The 19,602-nt window shown below is 38.2% G+C and overlaps 1 protein-coding gene across 9 annotated transcripts in view; it reads left to right on the forward strand.

Annotated features, from left to right (window-relative positions):
• AGFG1 (ArfGAP with FG repeats 1) overlaps positions 1-5,690 on the forward strand; it is a 75,649-nt gene extending 69,959 nt beyond the window's left edge. For 3 of the 9 annotated variants that reach the window (XM_053597320.1, XM_053597327.1, XM_053597324.1), the window contains 4 exons: positions 1,144-1,191; positions 3,105-3,263; positions 4,281-4,372; positions 5,003-5,690. In XM_053597320.1, the coding sequence (XP_053453295.1) occupies positions 1,144-1,191; positions 3,105-3,263; positions 4,281-4,372; positions 5,003-5,062 (359 nt within the window). In that variant the 3' untranslated portion in view covers positions 5,063-5,690. The remainder of the gene's footprint in view (positions 1-1,143; positions 1,192-3,104; positions 3,264-4,280; positions 4,373-5,002) is intronic. The other 6 variants (XM_053597322.1, XM_053597325.1, XM_053597328.1 and 3 more) reach the window with 3 other exon arrangements.
• The last annotated feature ends 13,912 nt before the right edge of the window (positions 5,691-19,602 follow it).

Here is a 19,602-nt window from a genome sequence, read left to right on the forward strand (position 1 = left end):
AACTTAATCATAGAACCCTTGCCCTTCAGTAAACATTATTTTTGAATTTAGAATAGTGACCATCTTTTTACATTAGGGAGAGGAATGTTTATTATACAGCACTGTAATTGTTGCATTCAATCCTCACAGCAGGCGCGGCGCCTGTGGTTGAAAGGAGTAGGGCACGGGCCCCATATGCCTGAGATGGTGGTTTCAAACCCAGCCCCGTCAAAAACTGCAATCCTCACAGCAGCTTTCCACCCACCCCCATTGGCAAATGCAGAAACTGAGGCTTGTAGACATTAAGTAACACCATGTAGCTAGAAAATGACAGAACCAAGACTCAGAACCACTCATATTCTCAATCACTGTTTCCCAAATTTATGCTAATTTGAAAAGCATTCTCATTTAAAATGCATAGAAATATATTTTAGGAATCATCTCACTTCAGATCATTAAAAGAAACCAAAAAAAGGTTCTAGTATATGACAGTCTGTTAACTACATACACGTATATGTAACCTCTCTACCCTAAAACATGCCAGGTAAGATCTGCACATAATACGTTTTTCTTTCTTCTTTTCAGCTATTTTATTTAGAGTTGAAAATACCACTCACCTTTCTAATGGATTAGTATATTTAATAATTTTCCCTTATGATAAATTTGTTCACTTGTGTTATCATTAGTATTTCTAGTTAATGTACTGACTTGTGAATTAAAAAATCCAGAAATTGTTCAGGTATTCTCTCCTAAGACTTGAAGGTTTAATGCTAAAGGTAGGTGCTAGATGAATTTTAGATGACCCTACGCATAGCAGTTTTGGGTGTAGCTCAGGATGCCTGCAAAACCTTTTTTTGTGAATATGGTTATGTCTTCACGTTAAAAAAAAGTGCTTATTTAAAAAATGGATTTCATCAATGTTTTTTTCTTTGTTATTTAATATTCTAAATTCCCCTTTATTCCAAATAGTATAAATACTATGTGTCATGAATATGAAATCGAAAGGCTCGTTTTGTGAATGTCTTTATTCTGTATTTTTATGCTGTCTGCTTGGCAAGAGTACATTCTAATTTTAGAAGTTTTTAATGAAACAAATTTACTTTTATTTTAATAATAGTTATCCACAAATTAATTGACATTGGTCTCTTTATGGCTTTCCGTAAGGCCTTTCTGGAGCAATGCATTCTCAAGGGTTTCCTCACGCTCATTTTGGTAGGTGGCCACAGCTAATACCTAGATTTGTGTGGCAATTTGTCTACCTGCTTGTGGAAGCTTCTGCTACTGTTCTGGGTCCCTGCATGTGGAATTAAGTTTTTTCCATGTTTTAAATGGAGTGGGCATGGATGTGTGGCGTTGGGTAAATTACATTGTATTTAAAATTACATGGAAATCTTTTGTAATGATTTATGTGTAATGCTGAAAAGCATTGTTGCTTACCTCCATGATCACCTTAGAATGTTAATAGCTGTTCTGATTTGTTTTCTTGAGTTTGAATTCATGGTTCTTTGATGCCCTTTTTATATGCCAAACCATTTTCCCACATTATTCCATAGAGTTTGGTCTTGCTGAGCTATATCCAAGTTGTGCTTTTTAATGCTTTCTTAAAATGATTTGTCAACGTTATGTCAGTGCCTTGTTGTCTGTTATGAAACCCTCCTGTTTCCCTTGCAGTGTGCTTACTATCTTTAATTCTCTTGCTTCCTAGTGGCCTGTTTTTCCTTTTTTCCTCATCAATAATAAAATAATTTTTAAAAATGTTAAATTCTAATTAGGTTTGTTGAACAAAATTACATTGTATTTTTACAAACAGGATTACAAGGATTACTTCTGACATCTATAACTTTTTTAAATTATTTAAAATTAAGAGATATAATTTTATATAACATTTTTCGTACTTAATTTTTATGCTTTAAATCAGTGAACGAGTTGGTAAATTTTTTAAATAAGGAAATTCAGTGAATTAATGTTTTTTGATAGCATCATGCTAAAAGTATTTAATTACTAGTAGTTTATGTTTAAACCAACATTATACTTAATTTCACGTAGACCTTTTCTAGGACTTATAGTTGGAAGATTGTTTTCAGTATTCACTAGCAGTAAATGATGTACTGTTGAGCTGCTGCTGTATGTGTTTCCATAATGCGATTGAGTTCATGAGGGACTAGGAAATGGGTGATGAAGCCACAGGCCACGTACGTAGCAGTGGTTCCCCGGGTTTCCCCCCGCGTGGTGATACTGCCCCCACGCATCGCAGGTGGACATGGCAAGCCTGGAAAGGCATATGGTGGTGCTGAACACTATGCTCACTTATCCTGCATTTATTCATCTCTTCTAAGAATGCTTATTTTACTTCTTTTCTGATATCTGTGCGTTTTGCACTAATTTCTGTAGATTAGTAGTCTTAACCTTCTGTCAACCTTCTTCTGAAGCTGTTTTCATTTACCTTTCAGAAAAGAGTGGGAATTCATACATTTCTTTTGAAATTTATTAAATAGGCACTTCCCATGTCCTTTTAATTGTGTTAGTGTTTTTAGTAGGCTCTTTCAGTCTCTCACCCCTCTTTTCTCTCTTTCTTTCCCTGTCCTTCTCTCTCATCTATCCTTTCTTTTCTTTTCCCTCCTTTCTTTCTTTTCCCCCCTATACCATTTTACCTTTTTTTTGGCTCTGGTTATAAAACCTCGTAGGTTTTGAGTAGTCTTCCTCTAACCTGTGTGTTTTATGAAGTCCTGTTGTATTTAGTGAACTATTTTACAGCAGTCTTAAAATTATTTTTCCAGGAACACATGTATTGTCATATCAGATACTTTGGCTTTAAAAAGCAGACTACTATTTAGACTTGAACTTGATAGAATTATTTTGAGACATTTTCTTGGGGTTTCCAATGACAGATTTTAATAGTTTAATTGTGATCATTGGATTTTAGGAAAACAAAATTTCATAGGTTATGTTAAACTCTGTAGTACTAAAAATCATTACTAAGGTTTGTTGGGGTTTGGGAATTTAAAATGCTTTTAAATGTACATCGTAGTATTTTTCAAGGTAAATGATGTCTGCTCTACAGTGTTGATATGAGAAGCAAAGCATATTGCTCTGTGTGACTGATAGCTCTTCTTTCCTCCTGTCAGCGGCGACCTTTGGCACTGCGTCCATGAGCATGCCCACGGGGTTCAGCACGCCTGCTCCCTACAGTCTTCCCACCAGCTTTAGCGGCAGCTTCCAGCAGCCAGCCTTTACGGCCCAAGCAACTTTCCCTCAACAAACAGCTTTTTCTCAACAGCCCAATGGTAAGGTCTAACATTTGCTTAGCAGTATGTCTGCTTTAGGAATCCTTGATGTATCATAATGTTATATGCGTAGGCATAAAGACTTTGCTGAAGAATGCTGTAGTATTTTCTGCTGTTTATTGTACAAAATAGAAGCTTTTAGTGATTTGGGCCTCAGATAACTGAATGATTTTGTAAGTTGTGATCAGATTACAGATTGAGGAGAAATGAATTCTGTCTAAAGAGTAATCCTTTGTTCTCAGAATCTCTGTCATCTTTTTCTTATTGATTTGTCTTACATGTTCTGATATGACTCTTGATTTTAAAAGAAGACTTATAGACCTAAGCTGTTGGGAGTTTTTTCTTTCATTACAAAAAGGTTGCTTACGTGTTTTTTTGTGTAGTATTTGTATGTGTGTATATGTGTGAAGTGGGTTAATTTTCTAAATAGTTAATTGTATTATAGTTGGAGTTTATTCTTTGTTTTTAGGAAGAGGTGAGAAGGTTCTCTTGACCTTTTTTTTTAAACCTATTTCTTTCACTTCCTTGACTTTGAAGTCCACAGGTTTCATTGAAGATTATTCTTGAATTACAACTGCATGTTTTCTTTTCTAAAGTCAGTGGTTACTTAAAAATTTGGAAATATAGTCCACTCAAGAGCCATAGATAATAAAATATTTCCTGAGAAATACTGTGATGTTCACATAGAAATCATGGTTGTCTCCTGCACAGTCCCCCCTACCCCCTCAATAGTCATGAGTTCATCTGTTAATCAAATCCTATGAATGTCAGCAATTGATACAGGTAAGTTAGAATTAATCTTTTCTGGAGAGCTGAATGGAAATTCTTCTAGGACATGCCAGAGGAGGTGTGTTTGTGATATCTGAAAGAGCATGACACCTAACAATTTAACTGCAGCATTTTATTTTTGCAGCTCTGGCAGGAATTTCTCTGAAAGTTATTATGAGGCTTTGTAAGTATCATATTGTCTCTTGAAGACATATAATGGTTATAATTGGTGATTTTGTTCTGAACAAGGTGCAGGTTTCGCAGCATTTGGACAAACAAAGCCAATGGTAACCCCGTTTGGTCAAGTTGCAGCCGCTGGAGTATCTAGTAATCCTTTCATGGTAAGAGAAACTCTGTTTTAAGCTCTTATAAATTGTTGCATCTTACTTTCACATTAGGAATAGCAGGATGTCAATACTCTCAGATGCTATTTGCTATTCCACTCATGGGACATCATAAGATTATACAGATTGACACAGAGCTAGGGCATGATCCTTTTCTGACCTTTTAAAAGAGAAATAAATACTGGTCACTTGTAAATCAAAGCATTGATGGCAAATAAGCTATTTTATATTATAAAGCTTATCTGCTTTCTTGTCAAAATAATGCTTTACAAAAGGTCATAGGAATTAGTGAATAGTATGAAAAGGGAGTCTTGGAGTAGAGGATTTGTATTAATCACAAGAGCTTTCCTTTTTAGAACTAAGTACATTTTTAGAATCTTCTACCAGAATTGTATGAAATAATGAATATGATAGACACAACGCAGTGTTTGACACCTAATAGCTTTACTATAGTATGTTGCCAGTAACAGTGATGGTAAATATTATTGCTAATACTAATACAGTAAGTAATTCTTAATCCAAATACTGTTTAATTAAATAAGATGAAATTAAATACACTTTAATGTTTTTATATTTTGCACACACACACTTGTCTGTTTATTTATTTTGTCTTATATTTTCCTTTAGACTGGTGCACCAACAGGACAATTTCCAACAGGAAGCTCATCAACCAACCCTTTCTTATAGCCTTACATAGACACTTTACTGGAACGAACTTTTATGTGGTCACATTACATCTCTTCACCTCTTGCACTGTTGTCTTGTTTCACTGATCCTAGCTTTAAACACAAGAGAAGTCTTTAAAAAGCCTGCAGTGTACATTAAACACCAGGTAATATGTGCAAAACAGAGGGCTCCAGTAACAAGTTTTAACCTGTGAATTGGCAGAAAAAGGTAGCGGTATCATGTATATTAAAAATTGGCTAATATTAAGTTATTGCAGACACCACATTCATTATGCCGCAGTGCTGTACATATTTTTCTTAGAAATTAGCTATTTGTGCATATCAGTATTTGTAACTTTAACACATTGTTATGTGAGAAATGTTACTGGGGAAATAAATCAGCCACTTTTAAGGTGCTGTCGTGTATCTTGGAATGAATGACCTAAAATCATTTTAACCATTGTTCCTGGAAGGTTACAAAGTCAAAATTGGAAGGTTTTATTCATTCTTGAATTTTTCCTTTCTGAAGAGCTCTTCTATTTATACATGCCTAAATTCTTTAAAAATGTAGAGGGATACCTGTCTGCATAATAAAGCTGATCATGTTTTGCTACAGTTTGCAGGTGAAAAAAAATAAATATTAGAAAATATGCTATTGTTTTTGTGTTCTTGCTGCAATGCCTTTACCAAAGTGGCCTTAAATATGAGTAGTGAATTGAGAACATCTTGAATTCTTAAAAGACTTCTAGTGACTAACTTTTTATTAAAAGGCCATGTAGAAAATTTATTAAAACTACTTTGATTGCTGTATTCAGGACTATGTCAATGGTAAAGCATTTAAATGTAGCTTGTCAGATTTATTGTAATCCTTCTAATTTCTTTGCAACTTCTTAATTTTGTGAAATTTGTATATATGGAGAACTTGCATGTATGTGTATTTACAAATTTTTCTAAGTATCTTGAATTCTCAGACTGCAAAAGGCCTATTTTAACTATTGATTTTTTTAAAAAAACGTTGTCTTTGAATGTATTGGAAGTAGACTTGCATTAACTGTGACATGATTGCACCTCAGTGTTTTCTTTTCTTTTTTGGACAAACTGATATTATCTTTAGGACATTTGTTTATGTTTGTTTTTTGGGGGGAAAGAAACTGGAAGCAGTATTACTTTGAAGTCGTGGAATACTTTGTTTAAAAAGGGCAAAGTTAATCTTTTTGTTAATATTCAAATGAACTTGTTTAAATATTTATATATTATTGTCTCATTCATCAAGAGATAATCTGTCAGTCTCATCAAAACAGAACACAACTAAAAAGTTTGGAATGGTTCCTTTAAAAAATGCCTCTGAGCAACCCACATTAATCAAACCCACATGTGTATATGATGGAACACATGCATTTGTTTTTATGTGAGATTTTAATACTTTTGATTATTTGATTTCCCAGCCCATAGTACATTAGCGGTTAAGAAGAGATGGCTTAAAAGGAAGGAAACTGGAAAAACTATAAGGAGTATACACTGTCCAAGGACATTTTAGTGTAGGGACAGCCAGGCAGCCTTCAGGCCATTACTGTACTGCATCATCTCCTGATAACTACCCTTTATTATGCCTCTGGGTCATCAAAGTGTGGAATGGCATGTGCAAATATGTAATACATGTAAGAAAAGTTTTATCTTAATATGATTAAAATTTTTTAAAAGCTTTGGTATTTGAAGAGGTGAACACCAGTTTCCTCAAGCATTTTATTCATGTTGAATGCCTTTTGCAACAATGACTACATGAGTTGTTGTACTATATTAAAAATCTGTATAGTGTTTTAGACTTGTTAAGACTTTGCTGTCCGGTGTACATATGGCTGAACACATGGTTTATTCAGACCATTTTGATAAGCAAGATGACTGGAAATCTCTGCCCCTTTCTGAGCAGTCTGCTGCTTCTCTTAGAGTAAAATGAGTGCTTCACAGGCTCAGATGTGTGTTGGTGTGAACTTGAAACGTTTCTACATTTGGAGGGATTTAGCCCCTTTCTTGTGGAGGGAAAACTTAATAAATGTCTTTGAGTTTCTGTTTTAGATTGTATCAGATCCCCAATTAATCATATTATGTACAAAGTTGTACTCTACAATTGTAGGCCATTACCCAAATAACGTACCGGACTTTCCATCTAAGAAGTAAATTAAATAGTTGTTATCAAAATAATTTTGAAGACTTATTTTTTTTCTGGGTACATCTTGATGTTTGTAATTAAATGGGAGCATTTAATGAGTGCTATAAAATCAAAATGTTTAATATAAGAGATCCAGCTTTAGAGTGGTTTCTCTAATGATATTAGCTGTTAAAAAAATTGCTGTTTTTAGACTTTTATACTTCTATTTGCTTCTGATTTTATTTAGACCATCAACATTGTATTGAGTGCTAAAGAGGAGAAAATCTTAGAAGGAGGCAAGACTGAAGACCTTCCAACTTCCGGACTTACTGGTTGAATCAGATCTAATTTCCTGTTCTTTGTTCAGGAAAGAAGTTTCTCTTTTCTTTTAGGGTGACAAACTTTATTTATACAGTTTAAAGATATATTTTGTTCTCATTTTGTAAAATAGGGAATATTTCATTCTCTATTTTTGTGAAAATAGAGATTCGGTTATTAGTTTCTTCCTTAAAATAACCCCTTGTATAAATTTGAAAAAGCTTTGCCTGTGGAATCCACTTGGCCCCAACACTCCGTTTGTGGTACAGTTCCTGTGAATTGGCAGAATGGAGATGGAAGACCGGCTGCTGCCTCCCAACAGCTCAGAAACATTCTGCTCTCAGGGCCATAACTCTAAAAATTATTTAAGATCCCCAAAGAGCTTTTGTTTAGGTATAGTATATCATTATTTACTGTATTAAAAGTTAATACTGAGATATTTTAAAAACATGTTTGTTCAGTTAAATATAACAATAAATCTACTATTTGTTAACCTAAATAACATTTTTGGTGACAAAGAACTATTTTCCAAAACAGAAACTCATGAGAACAGGAGCCTTGTTTTATGTTTTGCACATCCTTTTAAATATCTGGCGTAGGCTCGGCGCCTGTGGCTCAAGCGGCTAAGGCGCCAGCCACATACACCAGAGCTGGCAGGTTCGAATCCAGCCTGGGCCCGCCAAACAACAATGACGGCTGCAACCAAAAAATAGCCAGGCGTTGTAGTGGGCGCCTGTAGTCCCAGCTACTTGGGAGGTGGAGGCAGGAGAATCGCTTGAGCCCAGGAGTTGGAGGTTGCTGTGAGCTGTGATGCTACAGCACTCTACCCAGGGCGACAGCTTGAGGCTCTGTCTCAAAAAAAAAAAAAAAAACTGTCTTAATAATTAAAGCAGTGAAATTTTCATACTGCTTTTGCATCCTTTTTTTTTTTTTTTAATCAAAGCATGTAGACACTAGAAAACTTGTGAAGTCAGTGGAGTCACAAGCAAGAGTAAAAAAGGCATCTAACATCTTAGTAATATTATGAAAATATTTTGACTCTGCACAGCCTTTTCACAGGGACCCTCAAGAGTCTCCAAACTACACTTTGAGAACCATTATACTTTAAATTTATATGTTTCTGGAATAGTGTTTACTTTGAGGATAACATACTACTCCATGAACTCTAAGGTTTTTTTTTTGAAACTGGGAACTTTTTTTAGCATTATTTACTTGAAAGGAATCATACTGGTGGTATTATGGAGTGTGGTTCTTTACACATTTTCCATGTCAGACACTTAAGGCTAAACACTTTTCATATGTTATACCATACAGTCTCTGAAGTAGACTCGTATTTTCAGGATGAAAGGCATATTTTCAGGCGTGGAGAGAGGTTAAGTTAGTGACAAGTATTTTGCTCTGGGGAACAAGTATTTTATTCTTGGGTTGAAATGCTATCATTTATGTGCAGATGGGTTGGTTTTTAATTTGAAATTATGAGAAAGTTACATTCTGTATCTTATATATATAAAAAACACCTAATCATTTGAGTTCTTTTCATAATTTGACAAAATTAGTACTGCTTATTCTCTAGGATTTTATTTAAATTTCAGAACTAAAGGAATAGAGTAATTAGTGAAGCATGTTTTAAAATGAAGACGCATCTCAAGTATCACAATGACTCCTCTTTGGGGAAGCATTCCACCTTTATTGATGACTTTTGTACAATTTTAAAATTTGTATTCAATTAACCTATTATATTGAATTCATCCTCCTTAGTTAAGTTTTTGCTTCTATATTTTAAAATACACTGTTAACTGAAGCTTTTTATGTGGTTGTATTTGAGCAAATACATGTTTAGTGTCATGCTGGTAAGTGTTTAACGACCATCCTTCATGAAAGAGAAAGGTCCCTGTTTGGTAGGCTGTGTTTCCGATTGTACCTGCCAGACTGGTGTCCTTACACGCAGTTTGGAGGAGAAGCGCCAGTGCTTTCTCCGGCAGCTCCTGCGCAGCACTGAGCACTGACAGGTGATTCCACAGCTCCTCTGTTAAATTCATTGGTCACTTGATGATTTATACCCAATATTTGAAGAGATTTTGTTTCATAATGTTAGCTCATTCAGCAAGTATTTGGATACTATTTCATATCTAGAAGTATACTGGGCACTGAGGTATTTATTCCAGACAGACTCAAGTATTGGGAACCCTGGCTTTGAATAGACTGTTAGTGTAGGGGTTGCATATTCATGGCTCACAGTCTGAATTCTGTTGGCAGTTCTTTTTTCTTGGCCAGCATGGCGTTTTAAGGTGTTTGTTGCATTTGAATCCAACATTTTACAGTGGGGCGTGTACTCTTTAGGTGGTCTCTAGCCTTCTCCAAATTTACTTCACCCTGAAACATTCAGTGCTTTCAAGGAATTTGAGTTGCAAATCATGAAAACTACAGGTAGAAATGGCTGTTCTTACCCCACTTCTTACTGATATTGGAGTCTCTGTGTATGAGGTTTGAGTTAATAATAGCATTTTGCAGGAAAGACTTTTTCCGAGAATGTATATCTGGTAACTTCTGTCTGCTTTTTTTTTTTAAATGCCAATGGATAAGAATTCAATGTATATATAAATGTATTCTTGGGCCAGGCGAGATGGTTCACTCCTGTAATCCTAGCACTCTGGGAGGCCAAAGCAGGGGGATCCCCTGAGCTCAGGAGCTTGAGACCAGCCTTAGCAAGAGCAAGAACTTGTCTCTAAAAATAGCTGGGCATTGTAGCAGGTGCCTGTAAGTCTCAGGGACTTGGGAGGCCAAGGAAAGAGAATTGCTTGAGTCCAAGTTTTTGAGGTTGCTGTGAGCTATGATGCCACGGCATTCTACCTAGGGTGACAAATTGAGACTCTGTCTTAAAAAAAAAAGACAAAAAGGTATTCTTGATGTTTTGACTTGATGGGCACACAGGCCTGTAGGGGTTAATGAAAATAGAATGCTGTGATTCAGGCTTTTGTAAAAAGGAAAATCAGTCCTGGATAAAACATTTTAATTGGTGCTTAAAATGCCCATCTATTAATTTTTTTATTGGTTTTCTGACATTGTGAGTAGATGTTTTCCAAGTTACAGTTTAAGCAATGAGAGTAGAATTGAATGCTAATTTCTCAGCATTTTCTGTTTCATCAATGTCGAATGGAGGGAGAGAGGAAGAAAATACCAAGGAGACTTCTAATCTTGCCTCTGCCATCATGAAATAAAGGCAGCAAGGGATTGTAATGCTTGGGTGCAATCAGGTTTTTTAAAGACTTTTAAGGTTTTTTTTGTATGTAATAAACTATGATTTTTTTATAATTAAGCAATATCCAAAGGGTGTAAAGTGCAAAAGTGTGTCTCCCTCTGTGGCTTTATTCTCACGCCCCAAAGGATGTAACTGCTTGTATTCTTGTATTCTTTCACAAATTTTATCATTTATTTTAAATGTTCAATTTTGTAACTTGGTTCTTTGTGTTTACCTTGGTTGTCTTTCCGTATTAGCACATCCAATTCTAATTCATAATTTTAATGGTTCCAGGATTCCATTACATGGCTGTCCCTTTGGAAGAACATTTGCTCATAGGCTTTTCTACTGAAGATATTGTTTTTTTTTTTGTAGAGACAGAGTCTCACTTTATGGCCCTCGGTAGAGTGCCGTGGCCTCACACAGCTCACAGCAACCTTCAACTACTGGGCTTAAGCGATTCTCTTGCCTCAGCCTCCCGAGTAGCTGGGACTACAGGCGCCCGCCACAACGCCTGGCTATTTTTTGGTTGTAGTTTGGCCGGGGCTGGGTTTGAACCCGCCACCCTCGGCATATGGGGCCGGCGCCTTACCGACTGAGCCACAGGCGCCGCCCTACTGAAGATATTGTTACAAAGAGAATATCTGTATGCATATATGAAGAATACTCTTAATTCTGCCTAGCTAGGAACTGGCGATAAAATAGGTATCGTTCTATTCTGAGGCTCACCAGCTGTTTAAGTATTATCTTACACTTTAAGAAATTCTTCTACTTAAGGAAGAGAAAAATCCTTCAAGTTGACTTTTCTTAAGGTAGTTAAAAAAACAGTATGCTTTTAATTAAATGATGAAGGCGTCCAGTCAGTTCATTGAAAGATTGCGCAAGTTCACATCTGTTTTGCACTTTAATTTATTCCTTGTCCCTGCCCATAACACTTGGGGTTCCTAAAAATGTGGTTTGGGATTTCTGTTTTTTAAACCATTCATTGGTATTGTGCCTTTTCAGGGGCCCTCAAACTACGGCCCGCGGGCTACATGTAGTGGTGTGATTGTATTTGTTCCCTTTTTGTTTTTTTACTTCAAACTAAGATACGTGGGCCAGTCCCTGTGGCTCAAAGGAGTAGGGCACTGGCCCCATATGCCCGAGGTGGTGGGTTCAAACCCAGCCCCAGCCAAAAACTGCAAAATAAGATACGTGCAGTGTGCATAGGAATTTGTTCATAGGTTTTTTTTTTTTTTTTTTTTAAACTATAGTCCGGCCCTCCCAACAGTCTGAGGGACAGTGAACTAGCCCCCTGTTTAAAAGTTTGAGGACGGGGGCGGCACCTGTGGCTCAGTTGGTAGGGCGCCGGCCCCATATACCGAGGGTGGCGGGTTCAAACCCGGCCCTGGCCGAACTGCAACAACAACAAAAAAATAGCCGGCTGTTGTGGTGGGCGCCTGTAGTCCTAGCTACTCGGGAGGCTGAGGCAGGAGAATTGCCTAAGCCCAGGAGTTGGAGGTTGCTTGAGCTGTGTGATGCCACGACACTCTACCGAGGGCAATAAAGTGAAACTCTGTCTCTACAAAAAAAAAAAAAAGTTCGAGGACTCCTGAGTCTATACCTTCTTTTTTTTTTTTTTGCAGTTTTTGGCCAGGGCTGGGTTTGAACCCACCTCCTTTGGTGTATGGGGCCGCTACCCTAATCCTTAGCCACGGGTGCCGCCTAACTATACCTTATTTTTAAGAAGAGAAAATTAACTATGGCAAAATCCATTTTGGCACAACCACATGTTTATTCATTATTTCTTTAAAAATAGTTTCCTTTGCTTTAGAAAAGATTTAAATAATAGGGACAGTTTTGATTTTGATTCCTCACAGATTGGAGGTCAGAAATTTCTTAACATAATGTTTGCCATTAGTCAAGTACAGAATTATGCTTCCTGTAAAAGTTTTGAAATGAAGAATACTTATCCTAAAACCTGATAGAAGGTGCCTTTGCACTAGGGATAGGATACTAGGGAACTTGCTGAGAAGTTTAAAAGAAAGAGTAAGAGGACCTTCTAGTCAGCAGAAAAATCTTTGGAAAATGTTAATATGCCAAGATTTTTGAAAAGCAAGTTTAGTGCAGGAGTCAGTTTTTAGGTATTGGATGAAAACTTGCAGGCTGATATATTCATTTCTAAAATAGTAGATAAATTTCAATATTCATTTCTAAAATAGTATAGTAGATAAATTTGGTTAAGTTCTTGTTCATTGTGAAATATTGTTGGGAGAATTTTTTTCAAACTAAAGACTTCCGAATTTGCATACCATTTGAGAATAGCCTCCTTCCTTTAAATGATGTCACATAATATAACAAGAGGTGTGGAATGTTGGTGGAATCGTCTCTGTTCTTTTCGTCATTTACGTGTATTCCTGTGAAGTAGTTCATGCATTTTCTTGCAGTATATTCCTCTTTTATTCCGTTAGTCATATATAATCAACTGCTTTCGCCACTTTTTTCCTGCTTTTTTAAATTACAAAATATTTGCAAAAAACACGACATATGGGTTACTTCCAGTTTTCTTTTCTTCCCCTAAACACTGAGATGACTGTTGTTTGAGGGGTTGGTTTTAAGATAGCGTGTAAGGGGATTTTATCCACTTCTTTATGCCCGTTTCCCTGCAGTAGTCACTATTGTTTATTATGGATCCATCCTAAGTATTCTGTGCCTTCTTGCTGTTTAAGTTAATTTTCATTAACCATCATCAGAACACAGAAAAAATTTTAGTTTTCTTAGGCTCAATGAATATTATCAAAACCACCATAACCCTGGGTTTGAGGGGTGGGGACAGCCAGGGGGAACTCATGTTTGTTTTTAGTACCTTAGATGAGAAAAGATTCACATTCTTTTTATTCATTTCTCATTTTTTCTAAAATGGCATGCTAATGATTCTTACTCAGCTTCTTAGGATCTGAGACTCTGTAAAAAGTACTAAACCAGTCAAGTTTTCTGTGTTCCAGTCAATTTCTGCCATTAACTAGTATTGGGGCGGGGAATTTTATTAATTCCAGTTGCCCAACTTTAAAATGAGACCTCTTGCAAATGTTAATACAAGATTCTCATCAGCCATTTGGAATATGTGCTTAAATTAGGTAGTGATTAGCCTTGGAAATTGGAATTAAACATTTCCAAATAATAGCTGTTAGATTGAATATATGAAACTGATCTTTTTGTAGATCCAAAATAGCCATGTACTAGCAACTTCATAGAGATTAACGTGATGGTATGGATGCCATTTTTGTAACCACCAGTTTGTGCAGTGTACCTCGTGTCATTGATTTCCTTTAGGAGTTTGTCAGAGGAAACGGTGTTCACTTGGCCGAGATTACACCGCTAGTTAGCAAGTGGCAAGAGACTTTGAAATGGATCCTGGCACCTATGTTGTGTTCCTCCTTATTAACAAGCAGTGTTAATAAGTAAGAGTATGGATTTTTTTAAACTTGGCATCAAAACAACTATTCAATGGTAACTCCTTTGGGGTTTTTCCTCCATACAGTATTTAGAAAATATAGTTTTTAAAATGCAGAACAAGTTTGACTTTTTCAGTGATGTTTGAGAATTGCACACGTAAAAGAAACCACCGAATGCTATATGTCTCTGTCACAGGTGCTTCCATTTAGTAGGTGTTAGTTTGGTGCTACTTTGCTAAATGATTTTTAAATATTATTTTCTACAATTCACACAACCACACATGTAGGCATGATTTTTATTTTACTAGACAAAACAGGCTTAGAAATAGTGGCTTACTTGTTTGCAGAGTGGCAGATCTGAGCTTTTTATCCCGCTTCCCAGTGCCACAGCAGGGCTCAGAAACACCCGCTGCAACCTGTGATTCAGGTGGGGGATGTATCTACAAATGCAAATCCAGGGCAGGGAAGTGGGTCTGTGGGAGAGCAGAGGCTATCTCAATTTAAGACTGAGCGGTAAGGGTGTGAAGGATGTAGAAGGAAGGCAAGTATGTATATTATAGGTACCCTGGACAAGCAGCTGTGTGGACACACCTTGGACAGGTTTTCCCCCTTTGATTAGAGGATGGTGTGTGCATGCCATGTAGGGATGCTTATTGCAAAACTTTTCCTTAAGAGATTGCTATGGTGTGGAGAACATGGAAAGGGCCTAGGAGTAAATAATTGTGTTTAAAATTAGTGCACAGTAGTTTTGGGTTGGAATTTGCTATAACACATACCACCTAAGGCATTAAAAATGGTTACAGTTACGTGCTACTCAAGTGTGGTTTGAGGAACTCCAGCCTGGATGTGGCCGCCTCGGAGCTTGTCAGCCCTGTAGAATCTCTGGCCCCATCCCAGGAGAGTAGATCCTGATCTGCATTTTAGTGAAATCTCTCGGTGATTTGTATGTAAATTCAAGATGAAGAAGCACTATGTCCTGTCTATATTAGATACATCATCTTTGTATCTAGCTTTTAAACTCTTTGTAAAAGTTAATTTGTTAGTCTAAAACTGCTCTGGAGAATCTTGAAAAGTAGATTAAGAAAAACTAAAGAACTTCAGTGAGAGTACATTTAGATTAAGTTCTCTTTTGTGTTTAGTTTTAGATGTGTTTCTGGGAGTTAGGACTCAGTGCACAGGACAAAGCAATGAACTAGGCCAACGTCACCCTCACACGAGGTGTTAGGTGGTGGTGTACAGCAGCGGGGGAGGCAGCAGGATTTCCTTGCCGGTGCTGCGGAGGAGGGACACTTGGAAGAGCACAGTGTGCACTGTTGCCGTGAAGCCGGCGCTGGAGGAGGGAAGAAGGCTCTGCAGATGAGTGAGGCATCTGGGGGCCCCTGAAGTCTTTCTTGGGGTCCATCCTCACTGGAGCAGTTAGCCCAGAAGAGTGGCAGCAGGGACTGGAAACTGGCCAGAAAGGGGCAGTGGTTTGTATGGTTATATGAAAGAAATGATGTTTAAAATTGTTTGGTTTTTCGTATACGCTATTTACCTTTGAAATTTAAAAGCGATTCACTTTATAGATCTGTTGTTTTGCATTTTTATAATACAAAAATTTAAAGTGTGTTCATTAAGTAAAATTTAAAGAGAACCCCCCACCCCTAAAATATGCTTAACCTGATCACCCTGAGATCATGAGTATCAACATTTCAGTGTGTATTTTTCCCCCAACTATTTAGTGTGTATGAGTATGTGCATTCTAGATAATTGTTTTGTTGTTTGCAATTTATGTTAAGTATTGTATCATCTGCTTTTAAAACGTAATAATACATTTTAAGTACGTTCACCTTCATGAACTAGTGTAGAAAGCCATACTTAATAATGGCACGATATGTGCCTTGGATAGTGCATAAATTTCTTCACCGGAGGCTCTATAAACTTAATTTAAATGGCTATGTACCATGTATTTTAGACTTAGCAGGCCACGTGGTTCCTGTCCCAATTACCAGGCTCTACCTTCTGGAGTGAAAACTGCCAAAAGCAATATGTAAGTGAGCTTCGCTTTTTTTCTTTGAAGCTGCACCTACAAAACCCAACCTGGAGGTCACATTTGGCCCACCTCTGACTAGTGGAGCCACCTCTGACTAGGTGGCTTGTATCCTTTCTGGTGATGACCACACTTGTAGCATCTTTGCCCAGCTGCAGTTTGCACATAGATTAATACCTATGGTGGATGTTTCTGGGCCAAAGGCTATGGAAAACATTAGGGCTTTTGACAGTATAGTCCCCAACTTAGGGTTGCCACAGTTCTTGAGAATGTTTATTCTTCTGGAATGTCGGTAACACTGGTTATTGATTTATTTTGTTGATTTGATCAAAGATGTTAGGAATCTAATACCCTATGTTCTTTTACTTATTTTTTGAGACAGAGTCTCACTCCGTCATCCTTGGTAGAGTGCTGTTATGTCACAGCTCACAGCAACCTCAAACTCTGGGGCTCAAGTGATTCTCTTGCCTCAGCCTCCCAAATAGCAGGGGCTACAGGTGCCCACCACAATGCCTTGCTATTTTTAGAGACAGGGTCTTACTCTTGCTCAGGCTGGTCTTGAAGTCCTCAGCTCAAAGCATTTGACCTTCTTTGGCCTCCCAGAGTACTGGGATTATAGGCATGAGCCACTGCACCCGGCCCCTATGTTCTTTTATTACTGGAAAGACTGATCAGATCATGCTTTATGAATTACCTTTTCATGAGATTTATCCCTCTTTCCTATATGTTCATCTTTCAAAAGTTACCTTTGTATTTTACAGATACTTCTTTTTTCTTTTTTTTTTTTGGAGACAGGGTTTCACTATGTCACCCTTGGTAGAGTGCTGTAATGTCACAGCTCACAGCAACCTCAAACTCTTGGGCTTAAGCGATTCTCTTACCTCAGCCTCCCAAGTAGCTGGGACTACAGGTGCCCGCCACAACGCCTGGCTATTTTTTGTTGCAGTTGTGATTGTTTCTTTAGCTGGCCTGGGCTGGGCTCGAACCCGCAGCCTCGGTGCATGTGGCTGGTGCCATAACCACTGTGCATGGGCACTGAACCTTTTTGCAGATATTTCTTTCTTTCTTTCTTTTTTTTTAATATAAAGAAGTTTTATGTGTTTGTAAAGCCACATCTGTCTATCTTTTTTATAATTTCTAACTTTGAATTCATGTTCAAGAACTTTTTACTAAACCAATGTTACATAAATATATTTTTAGGGTATGTCTGTGGTTTAGTTTTTATGTATAAATATTGAAGTTTGATAAAATTTTTAAACTTTGAAGGAAGGTTATTAGGAGTAATACTAGGGAGAAAGCCCCGTTTGATGGGTCAAAATGCAGTTCTCATGGAGATTCGGGGTCAAAGCTGTGACTGTTATATCAAAAACCCAAATAGGCTCGGCACCTGTAGCTCAAGTGGCTAAGGTGCCAGCCACGTACACCAGAGCTGGTGGGTTCGAATCCAGCCTGGACCCATCAAACAACAATAACAACTACAACCAAAACATAGCTGGGCGTTGTGGCGGATGTCTGTAGTCACAGCTACTTGGGAGGCTGAGCCACGAGCGTTGATTAAGCCCAGGAGCTAGAGGTTGCTGTGAGCTGTGATGACACGGCACTCTAGCCAGGGTGACAGCTTGAGGCTCTGACTCCAAAAAAAGAAAAAGCCCAAACAGTAGTAGTGTTATCTCTTGCAGCATAGGATGATTTCAGCTTCAGAGTTTCAAAATCCAGAAGAAACAAAGGACAACTAGAAGAATGTTAAATGGATTTTTTTTTTTTTTTTGTAGAGACAGAGTCTCACTTTATGGCCCTCGGTAGAGTGCCGTGGCCTCACACAGCTCACAGCAACCTCCAACTCCTGGGCTTAAGCGATTCTCTTGCCTCAGCCTCCCGAGTAGCTGGGACTACAGTAAATGGATATGTTTTAAGAGCACCCGAGGGGGATGGAGGGAGTAGGATGGGTGGAAGACCAGACTGAGCATAGGCAGGAAGGAAATAGGACCAGTCTGCAGACTTGCCCCAGGCACTTCTGTAGGCAGTCCGTGCAAGCAGCTCAGTCAGGTTTCCCAACCTGAGTGTATCAGATCTCACAGCGTCTGCCAGCAGCCCCGTGCAAGCAGCTCAGTCAGGTTTCCCAACCTGAGTGTATCAGATCTCACAGCGTCTGCCAGCAGCCCCGTGCAAGCAGCTCAGTCAGGTTTCCTAACCCAGGTGTATCAGATCTCACAGCTGTGTGTGTGGACGTGTGGCAGCGTCTGCTGTGTGGTGGTATTACTGTAGTTGCATGTTTTTTTGTGTGCTGTCAGGAGAATGTTGGAACTTGTAGTAGAGAGCAATTTTAAGCGTTAAATTTCTTCTTAAACTTGGCAAGAGTGGAAGTGAGATCAGGGACATATTAATCTAAGTTTATGGGGATAATGAAACAAAATGGCAATGTACAAATGAGTTAGGCATTTTTCTGAGAGGAAGTGTTACTGATGAAGAGAGGCCAGGGTGACCAGTAACAAGTAAATGGATGAAACATTGAAAAACTTTGTTAAGGGTGGCGCCTGCAGTTCAGTGGGTAGGGCGCCGGCGCCATATACTGAGGCTGGCGGGTTCAAGCCCGGCCCCAGCCAGATTGCAACAACAACAACGAAAAATAGCCAGGCGTTGTGGCGGGCGCCTGTAATCCCAGCTACTCAGGAGACTGAGGCAAGAGAATCGCCTAAGCCCAGTACTTGGAGGTTGCTGTGAGTTGTGACGCCACAGCACTCTACTGAGGGTGACAAAGTGAGACACTGTCTCTAAAAAAAAAAAAAAAACTTTGTTGAATTGGGCATCAAAATCGTCGACTGTGAGAAATAGCAGACCAAGTAAATATTGATAGGGAAACAGGACAATCTTAACTGAAAATCGTGGCCAACAGCTGTGGCTCTTATATGACAGTGTATCTATCTGCTTGCACGGCACTGTCTGTGAGGGAGTTTTTAGCCAGTCAACAAGTACCCTTATTGGAACACCCTTCCTACTCACCTGATTTGGCCCCCAGTGACTTTTTATTTACCCAGAGATAAAGGAAATAGGGAAAGGAAGACATTTTGATGACATTCAGGACATTAAGAGTAATATGATGACCGCTTGAATGGCATTCTAGAAAATGGCCATTGAAAGAGTTCCAAAATCACTTTGAAGGGTGGACCAGGCACTGGCGTCCGTGCACAGCTCCCTGAGGAGAGGACTTCGAAGGTGACTACAGTGATAGTGAGCAGTGAGGTACACAGCACTTTTTCTACGATAAGTTTGTAAACTTAATTGTTGGATCTTGTAGGCCAAGAGTAGCCAGTTTTCTTCATTATATATATTAGAATTATCTGTGAGGACAGACAAGTGCTCTGAAATGCTTGTGCTGGCTATGCTGCCTCCTGGTCCT

The sequence above is a fragment of the Nycticebus coucang genome, chromosome 7 (assembly GCF_027406575.1).
Source record: "Nycticebus coucang isolate mNycCou1 chromosome 7, mNycCou1.pri, whole genome shotgun sequence".
NCBI lineage: Eukaryota > Metazoa > Chordata > Mammalia > Primates > Lorisidae > Nycticebus > Nycticebus coucang.